This window comes from Medicago truncatula, chromosome 1 (assembly GCF_003473485.1).
Source record: "Medicago truncatula cultivar Jemalong A17 chromosome 1, MtrunA17r5.0-ANR, whole genome shotgun sequence".
Lineage (NCBI taxonomy): Eukaryota > Viridiplantae > Streptophyta > Magnoliopsida > Fabales > Fabaceae > Medicago > Medicago truncatula.
The window spans coordinates 34,420,486-34,431,432 of NC_053042.1; the positions used below are offsets into that span (position 1 = coordinate 34,420,486).

At 29.0% G+C, this 10,947-nt stretch overlaps 1 protein-coding gene across 1 annotated transcript; it reads right to left on the reverse strand.

Moving 5' to 3' along the window:
* Nucleotides 1–8,653: 8,653 nt before the first annotated feature.
* On the reverse strand, nucleotides 8,654–10,304 carry LOC25484251 (protein LIGHT-DEPENDENT SHORT HYPOCOTYLS 4). Its single transcript, XM_013613021.3, has 2 exons — nucleotides 9,660–10,304; nucleotides 8,654–9,336 (listed from the first exon to the last, which is right to left on the reverse strand). Exons 1-2 carry the CDS (start codon nucleotides 9,926–9,928, stop codon nucleotides 8,937–8,939), a joined length of 669 nt encoding a protein of 222 aa, XP_013468475.1. The 5' UTR covers nucleotides 9,929–10,304; the 3' UTR covers nucleotides 8,654–8,936.
* Between the last annotated feature and the right edge of the window lie 643 nt (nucleotides 10,305–10,947).

Genomic DNA, 10,947 nt, shown 5'->3' on the forward strand with positions numbered 1-10,947 from the left:
TGTAAAAAAATTTAAACGTAACAATAAATATAGTTTTTACAAATATATATATACACACAGTGAAGGTAAACGTAACGTTCTCATTTTTTTTGTTGGAGAAAATTATTATCATTCTCTACAATTCTGATATATTATACAAAAATAACGTGTCATTTCGCAAAAAAAAAAGGTGACATTAAATATTGAAATAGTCCCACAAAAAAAAAACTTAATAATTGTAACGAAAAAAGCTTAAACGTAACGGTGAAAAAATATCTTTTTCTATTGAGAAAAAAAAAGATCTTTCATTCATAAAAAAAATTAGCATTCATATTTAAAACATATGTATTTTAATTTATAATATAATAAATGATTAAGGGTAAAAAAATGGAATTTAGATAGAATAATAAGGGTAAAACTGGAATTAAAAGTGAGAAGCTATAAGCTGAAACGCTACTTGAAATAGCTTCTGAAAAATAGCTTATAAACTCTAGAAATAAGCTATAAGCTCATGGTCAAAAAGTATTACCAAACAGTTTTTTTGTCAAACGAGCTTATAAACTATAAACCCTTTTTTGAGTGTTACCAAACAGACCTTCATTTCATTCTAGAGGACTAGAGAACTCTATGGTTAAACTTGTTCAAGTTGATATAATTGGTGGATCATGTAAATCAGATCCCATCCAATAGTTTAACAGAACAATTTTTATTGAATCAGTAAAAAAAAGAAAGAACAATATTTGTTGAAAAAGATAAGAAGAAATGGAAGTCTTGGGTAAGGGAACAGAAATAGTTACCTATGTCTGTACGGATATCCTTATGGGGTAGGGTTTTGGAGAACATGCTTTAAACTATATGCTTATAAATAATACTGGACTACTGGTTGTGATTGAGATCACATTCAGATATGAAAAGACATACACATATTATATTAACCTTTTTTGTTTGTCTGTGCCCTCTAGTAACATATACCAAATAAGGATAAGGATATGAATTTATCAGGGTGAATTCCTTTTCCATGAATGGTGGAATTAAGTATAACTATACCTATTCCAACACTATTGAGATACATTATGCACTCTTATGTTCACATTTCTTGTGTGACATACATTATTATAAAAAAGAAAAGAAAAAAAGAGAGGAGAAATATCAATTAGGCATTTTAATTATTTGGCAATTGCTTTATCTTTGGTTTTACTTTTGGATGAGAAAATCTTAGATGTCTAGCATTTATTTTTATATGTTTGAGTGTAATTGAATTTACATCTAGAATTAATTTTAATTTAAAGTTAGAGTTTGAAGTTTTTTACAATATAATTGATTTGCAACTTAAAATATACTGTTCAACTCACTTTTACAAAAATACAAACCTTACTCAACACTTATTGATGTATGTAACAAACTCTAAAAAAGGGATTGAAAAGAAAACCTATTGGTCTTTTTAATGATGATAATAATCTTTTATTGTAATTTTTTTATATTACCTTTCTTGCTTTTCGAGATGTAAAATATTATAATCAATTATGTAAATTGGTTTATCTTTGTCAACTCTTGAGACATTTTACTAATTATGAATAAACAATCATTTTAGTCTCTGAATATATATGAGATTTTATCACTAAAATCTTTAAATGTATCGAAATTGCAAATACATCCTAGCACCTTTTTTATTAGTAATTTTATGGACTAAATTGATCAATAAAAAACACATTCAAAAATTAAATTGATTAAAAACAAATTCAAATACCAAAAAGATTGAATTTACATTTGTTTACTAATTTTACAAAGTCAGTTCATTTAAAATAAATATTTTTTTGCAATGGATTAAGCAACTGTAAACACAAACTAACATGCATTTGTCTAAGGTGTACAGAGTAGAGTGATACTGTTCACCTCTTGTTAGGTTATTGGAACGGGGTTTGTTTCTTGAGTTCAGAGATAATAAAGAGTTGAATTCTGCAGTACAATAATTGTGTAGTGATTTCTGCAATTGGATCAGCAAAAATATTGGTACTGTTGAGTTGAGTAGTCAGAGAGAACACACAGCGTGCAGTGGCTAGTCTCATGGATTGGAGAAACCTATTTCTTCTTCTATTAATCAGAAATTGCAGTCACTAGGCTTAAATCAAGCAGTTATGGGGAAGGTAAATTTTGTTCAGCTTTACTGATTCTTTTTGGCTTCAATTGCCCGATCTGTTCCCTCGTAGTATGAGATGAGTAGTATAGTAGTATAGTACACAAACATGACTTAATTACATACAATTTGGGTGACCTAATAGGGACAGCTAATAACAGACTGTTGCATGCAGTTTGATTTTTTCAATATAGGTTTCATTCAATCTAAAGATTAAATTAAATAATAGTTTGGTTTTAATTAGTTTCTTAGAGGTGTTAAAATAGATAGATTGGATAAAATCATTTTGATCCCTCACAAAAAATATGTACTAGATTTATCAATGAGAAAAGCACAACATTTCAATCATTCTGTCAATATTTTTTTACAATCGATTTTTTTTAGTGTTGTTAATTGAACTGCAACATAGCTAATGTGGTAATCTACTTGTCATGTGTATTTTGAAGTTGAGAAAAAACATAAGAACGGGATTAAAATTCTAAGTGTTTTACTAAATGCAACGAAAAAAAAAAATCAGATAGAGAGAGAAAGAAAATGAGACATAAATCAATTATACTGGTTCCTCTTACAAACCGAGAGTAGTTCAGTCTCCTTTCACTTCCAAGAGATTTTCACTATAATTAAAAAGATTACAAATGCTCAAGCACACGAGCAATATAATTTCAATGGTCAAACACAAAAACAAAACAAAAGAATTCTCAATCGTAACTGAAAGAGAATTCTCACAATCTAACTTAATCAAATAAAAGAATATTTGGTTTACACTTGTTATACAATCGGAGATGTAAACAATTACAAAACATAATAGACTCTAAGACTTAAAGATTTTTAAGATAATGAGTTTGTAAGAATTTATAAGTTCACATGCGCTTTTGATTTTAAGAGAGTAAGGTCACTTTCAAAATGTGTAGAGTCTTGTTAATTTCTTCAAGTCTCCAGCTCCTTATGAGAGACATTGGAGAGGTGCCATCGTATAATTTAGAGTCTTGAGAAGTTTGATCATAGAAGTTGAAATGTTCTTTGATTTGGTTAATTTCGTTTGAAAGAAATTTGAAATTCCTTTGTTGCTATTGGAATTATCAATTTCACTCCCTTCTCCTTCAAATTTGACTTAGCACGTGATTCAGAAGAAGACAAATTGTACTTGGTCAAAAGCTAAAAACGACATCTTATCATAAGAAGACAAAATTGATGTGTCTTCTGAGTGTCCAGAGTCTGATGCTTCCAGAGTCTGGGTGACTCAGATGCTAGTGCTCCAGAGTCGGGCCTTCAGTAGCCTATGAGTGTATTTCCACTTCTGATCAAAGTGTTGACTTCTTGTTCACCTTTTTCAAATCTTCCACAAAGTTTTTAGCTTCTCTTATGCTTCATATGCTCTCATATATGTTCAGAACTAAGTAAATTTTAATCTATAATCTTGCACACTATCCAATTGTTGTTCAATACTTTGTTATCATCAAAATTTCAGAAACATTGTTCCAAAATCCATTTTGTTTCATCATATTTATAACTAACATAACCAATACGTAGGTCCATAACTGATGTGGTAATCCACTTGTCATGTATTTTCATACAATCAATTTTCTTTAGTGTTGCTGAACTGCAATATAGCTAATGTGCTAATCCATTTGTCATGTGTATTTAAAACTAACATAACTCTTATTTAGGGCTTGCAACAAAAATATGTGAGGATAATTTTTTCCCCAAATTTTCCTAAAATCTTTAAATAAGAAAACTTTATCTTCTTCCTTTGCTCTTTCTTGTTTCTCTGTTAAAATATCTAAACAACATGATTTGTTCATATCGTATTCATAAATGTGATAAATGTCCATATTATGTAAGTCTACCTAAATAGGTAATATGAAAATGAAAAACAACACAAATGGATCAAAACAACCTATTAAATAGAGGTTTAGACCGGTGAATAGATCGACCGTCAACATGAAGCAGATCCATGTAGGGTTGTAAACTTTAGCAAAAACTCTAGAACTTCATCTTTGCATTTCAATAAAGATTTCTTCTTTTTGACTTCTTCTTCTTCCTTTATTTTATTAGATAAGCACATAACTATGATGAGTTAATAAATATTTCTTCTGTCATGAAATTATGGAAAACAATCGAAGGATAAACTTTCCATAATCTCTTTCTTTTTCTTTTGTTATGAGATTTCAAATACCATTCCAATTTTGTTGTTTTTTTAAAAAAAATCTAGGCAACAACCTTTGTTATATGACGTAGGATGTTGTTGGACTTAAAAGATTATAGACAAGTGTTTTAGAACATGAGAATAATATAAATATCATTGGGTGACATAGGTAACGAGACTTAGGCTATTGACTACATAGTAGTAGGAGGCTATGCTGGTAAGACGCGTATTTGTATCTTTAAAGAGGACACATGTTACTTTAGAGTTACCTCATCCTTAAGCTTTGAATTCTCATAACATTAGAAAGGATTCAAGTTTAGATCGTTCGTTTGTTGTGATGAACTTCAATATATATGAAGACATATTTTATAAATCGCATATTTTAAAATATAAGTTTCTATGGGTTGATATTTTTATTTGGAACAATGATAAAACCATAGACTTGTAAGTTTATCAAATTTTGGGCGCCGTTGTCGAGAACTTGTTGAATTATTAATTTAGTTTTTCTAATTGGTTTGGTTTAGATATTTTTTCACTTTTTCTTTTTGCCTTGTCTTGTTTTTTAATATGGCAAGTGATAGTACTCAAGAACAGCAAAAGTTTCAACAGATAAAGAGGCAAATGGATGCATATTCATCAATAAAAAGATATGATGATAGCAATTCACCAATGTTTTGATCTCTTGTTTCAAAAACTTGATGAAATGGATAAAAAAATGCATGATCCTAATGTTTTAGTCCAATATATTTTTTTTTTTAAATCTTCACAAAATCAATTTCTTGTGAGATATCCTTAACTACCAACATAAAGCATTAGCCCTATAGTTCTTTGTATTTTAAAGTGATCCTTCTTGGTGAACATTTGTTAGAAAAAAGGTATACTCTAAACTTTACCAAATAATCAATTAATATACCTAAAATGATTAGAGGAAGGAATGGATCCTCTATGTCTCAAAGTGGTCACATACATACCCCACTAGAATCATTCAAAAGGAAAATAAAGAAGGTTCGCTAATCCCTAGCTAGCATCTATCGTGTGCCCTATTGTGAATTTCCTTCTAGTTGGTCAAATAGAGTTACAATAGGTGTCTCTTCATAAAACTTAGGGATTGCGGAAATTAAAATTCTTCATTCTGAACCTAAATTAATCACAAAACCCAAAACTAGGGAAGGTGTAAGATCGATGACCAAAATTATATTTTTATTACACAGGTTTTTGTCCGCTCGATGAATTGTTTAAGACCATTTTCTATAATCTATATACATGAGGATCTCTCATGTCATGTACCTTAGATTTAATTCTACCTCTAACTTTTTATTCTATTTTCACTATGATCTCTCTGTATTCTATGTTAAAACAGGTAGGATTACCCAAGAAAATACGAGGCATAAAGGTAAGTATTGGGTTTTAAAATTTTAAGTGAAAAAAAAAAATCATTGTTTAAAAAAAAAGGTGAACAACTCTTGAGATAATTTTAAGTATACAATTTTTATTGGACATTAAATGAAGACAATAAAATTAATTAAATGGCACCCTATAACTCTATCTTTATTTTCTCAACTTTTTATCAATTTTACGGATTACTAAAATACACAACAAAAAACAAGAGAACAACAAATTTTCATCAATTTTCCGTGTCCTTTTAGCATTTCTGTTTAGTTTTTACTAGACTTTACACCCGTGCGTCGCACGGGTCATTTCGACTAATATATAAGAATAAGTAATTGTAAAAAAAATCCTAAAATAAATAAAAGATGAAGAGTATTATACATTTTACTTACGCAAGTTCAAAAAATAAAGTAGGAGATGACATGAAATCGTTTAAATGGAAATAAGAGGAAGAATTTGTTAATAAGAGTGATTTTTTTTTTTTATGTTTATCTGTTTATTGTTGTGTTGGAAACAAAATAGGAGGATATTGTATTTTTTTTTTATGTTTATCTGTTTATTGTTGTGTTGGAAATAAAATATGAGAAAATTGTTATAGGAATAGGAGGAACGATTTTTAAAGTTTATCTCTTAATTAAACAAGTTTAATTGAACACGGGGTAATAACGTAAAAGGCATCATAAAATCTAGGTTAAAATTAGGTTAAAAATTGATTTACGGGTTAACTTTATATATAAAGATAACATTTTGATTAAATGGAAATAATAGGAAGAATTTGTTAATAAGAGTGATTTTTTATTTTTTTTTATGTTTATCTGTTTATTGTTGTGTTGGAAACAAAATATGAGAAAATTGTATTTTTTTTTTTATGTTTATCTATTTATTGTTGTGTTGGAAATAAAATAAGAGAAAATTGTTATAGGAATAGGAGGAACGATTTTTAAAATTTATCTCTTAATTAAACAGGTTTAATTGAACACGGGGTAATAACGTAAAAATCATCTTAAAATACAAGTTAAAATTAGGTTAAAAATTGATTTACGAGTTAACTTAAGATGTGCCCGTTTAGCATTTCTTCACTGAACTATCATTGATTCTTAAAAAAATAATTAATTGTTTTACCTATTATTTATAGGTGTGTCCAATATATCTTCTTAAAAAAAAGGTGGGTCCAATATTGACCTCTAAAAAATGATCTAAAGGTATAATTAAGGGGTTCAAAATTATAATAAACCTAAATTTAAATAAATATCAATTATTAACAAAACATATAATACTACAAATCAACTTCATTTTTGAGAGGACAAATCAACTTTCTTTATTCAACTAATGTAGTCAAATGAATTATGTATATGTAGAGACGGAGTTAGTATACCATTCATTCAATGGACATTCACTAGTAGGTAGAGTGAGATTTGAAATGTCTCTAATATGGATGGCATAACCTAACTGAATTGAAAACGATAATTAATGTTATAACTATTACTTGAAAGTCTTGGTAAACCAAGGAGATGAATTACCTATGATCGGTGTATATGTATAATATTGACAAGTAAATATATGTATATAGCTAATATAAATGTGTAAGTAAATAAAAATAAACTTTAGTGACAGGAATTATTAATTACATTGTCTGCCATTAGTTTTTCCTTTATTTCGTCATTTCTCTTCAAGTGAAGTGACAGCACTACTGCAAAACATATGAAGCAGTATATAGTATCATATCATCAATCAAATTGACCAAAGGTAAACGGTCAGCAGTAACTCTTCAATTGATGGGAGAAAGAAACCAAAAGAAACTCGTCTCATGTCTTCTGATTAAGCTTAAAGGGCCCTATCATTCTTTAATAAAAGGACCCCTATCACATTTCAAGGAGACAATATGTAAAGTACTATAGATTTTTTTTATTTTTTATTTTATTTTAACAAGAGTGAAGTACTAGATAAAATTAGTAAATTACAAGGAAAATAATGAAGAGAGAAAATAGCATAGTATATAAAAGATGCAACCAATAATATGATTGACATGAAGTTGTACGGAATTGGCTACCTAGCTATAGCTTCAAATTAAGTTCAAACAATTACTCAAGAGAGGTCAATGAATTTGCTAGCAAAATTGAGGGATTCAAGTGAAAGAAATAATGATGGAACCCAAAATGATGATAAAAATGGATATTTCTCTAATCTGGACCTCATTCAAAAGATTTAAAGATGAACCATTAGCATTTTTAGTAAAATAATAAAATTTATAATAGTAAAAAAAAAAGTGAAAAGATTAATATTTTATGGCTATATCTGATATGAATCTCTAAAAAATAATTAAATAGCGGACCTATACTCTTTTTAGTAAAAAAATGAATTTTATAATACTAGAAAATGAAGAATTCTTTTTTTTTTTTATTAAAACTTATTAAAAAATAAAAAGATTCATCGTTTGACCTAGTTCACATTAGATAACTCTATATTTGTTTAAAATTTATTAAAAATTATAAGAGTACATCTTAAAGTATTTTTAAAAATCCATATTAGATGCACCCGACAATAATTAATCAATTTAGAGTCATATAATATACGAATCTGCATATTATAGATAATTTAGTTGGTTAGCTAACAAGAGATATTGAAGAAGTTCTAAGTTGTTGGTCAGACTTCCCATAAATATTTACCCATAGATAAATAAAAAATCATATTGTACCAAATAAAACATAATAGAAGATGAAGAACATAGTTTTAGTGAGCTTAGTTCGTTAGAATACGAATCTCAAACATCCTATTTATTCTCTGAGAAATTTTAACCATAAAAAAAAAAAAATCAAAGAAGATGAAGAGCATACATACATGTAAATATGTAATTATGAATAAATCACAAAAATAAAAAAATAAAAAAATTATAGAATCATGAATATATAACTATGATGAGTAGCTTTTGTTTCATCAGTGGGATATCATGTACATCAATTAGTTAAGTCTCATACCACCACCACCACTTTTTCTGCTACTTCAACTAACAGATTACTATAAGTACCATTAATTAACTGTTGTCATTATAAAACATGATGATTCATAATCTTATCTTTAATTTCTGCTACACCAAGCAGAATACATACATACATACAATACAACAAATTAATGACAACCAGAAATCTTTCACAAAATTTAACTGACAAATAAATAAAACCTAAACCTACTAGCTACTACTAGTACTTAAAATTAATTAGACAATTAATAATATTCATGACTTGAGATAAATAAAGATAGTTTTTTCCATGGAATATGAGAATAGCCATTTTATTGAGTTGCACCTGGAGGTGGAAGCTGATGTTGATGGTGATGATGAAGATGAAGAGGCAATTGCAATTGCATTGGTTGTTGCTGCTGAAGCTGAAGCTGTTGTGGTTGTTGTTGTGGTGGACGTTTCCTTTTCTTCTTCTCATAACTAATACCTCTTGCTTTGGATTGAAGATCACGAACCTCACGAAGGTAAAGTCTAACAGCTCTAGCACCAAATGGATTTGTTTCTGGCTTCCCTCCATTTTCCTCAAAAGCTGCCCTTAAACGACCTATCAGTGCATCAAGACTACCCCAAGCTTGTCTTAATGGACATGGACATGGTGCTGGAGGGTTTGGATGTCCATAGAATGGACAAATTGGTGTGTGCACTTTTGTCTTGCCAAATTGGTCCAAGTACCTACATCACAATATTAACAATTCAACCAAAAAAATGTGACAAGATTAGGTTTCATAAATCATTTTTTCTCTCTTGAATATGGAGAAATTTTACTAGCAAAAATTGAACCCTAGATCGATCTTTCGTATAGACATACCCTAATAATTAGTTAGAAAAAAAAAGAGAGGAAATTCTACACTTATTTCCTTATCAAAGAACAAGAGATGTTCCAGGTTTCAGGATTCAATCTCTACTTCTAAATATTTCTCTTCCACCAAAACTTGTTAATAAAAAATAAAGATTGAATTAGAGACTCATTTCATATTTTTTTTGTTGGTATGTACCGGAGAAATTCAAGCACATGAGCACCGCTACATCTGGAGAGGGAGAGAGGAGGACGGTGATTCTTGAGGTACTGGCCAAAAGTGTTCCAGTCACGGCGTTTCTGGTTTTCATAGCGGCTGCTTGTGGTGGTAGAGCCAGAAGGTGAAGAGCTACCAACTATGGCGTTGCTGATGTTGTTGTTACTGCTGTTGGTAGTTATGGTGCTGTTGGTGAGGCTGCAACTGTTGTCAGAGTTACATGAGTCCATAAAATCTTGAATTGAATCCATAGATTAAATCCTTTTTTAGCTTAATTTTCAGATCCAGTGTTGTTTTGAAAAGAGAAAAAAAATTGTTCTAGGGTTCCTAAAGACAGTGACCAGAGTGAGTGAGGGAGTGAGAATATAGGATGGAGATTATGATTTATAACTGAGAAGATGAAAGTTTGATGTACTAATAATTTGGGAAACAGTAGATGTTGTTCTCTGATAACAAAATAATAATAATATTTTTTAATGTCTTTTCATTTTTAGAAAAAAAAACTACCTTGAAAGAAAATGAAAAGGAAACAAACTCTGATTTGGTTGATTGATATTACAGACTAGTTTGTTTTTTTGTGTAGAGAGAGAAATTGAAGAGATAGATGGTATATGGTATGGACCTCTTCAAGTGGTGAAGCAAGAAGATTTTTTATGTTAATTGAGGATATGTGATGAGATTGATGGGAGGGGTGACTGAACTTTTCCACTTTTCCTCTTTACTATTTGTTGTTGGACAAATAATAAGAGCAGCGATAGTTGTACATCTCTTTTTAAATAATTTTCATGATATTTGTCCATCTTTTTCTAAATAATTTTTATGACAACTTTGTTTTTCTTTATTTTGATTGGTCAAAATCAATAGAGAGAAAAAGGTAAAGAGAAAATAAGAATATATCGTGAATATGAGAGAGAAATTTGTCAAAAAATTGTTAGAAATTGGTTGTACAAATATCATTTCTCAAATAATAATTATGCATCTATTTTATGACGTGTCTCTCGTACTTACGTTGTATTTTATTAAAAACATTTTAAAATTGGTTGTGTAAATATTATTACTCATATTATTGTATTTTGTGAAGATAAGAGGTGTCGAAAGAGAATTTTACCAAGTTGTATTTGTATTTAAAGGGTATTACTCTTGTATTTTTTGTTGAGCACTGAAATTGGATTAATCCTTTTAACATGATGGAGAATTTTGCATTCGAGACATTGATGATCATCCAATCAATATCAATTGATCTGAAAATACATATTTTAATTTTATAAAT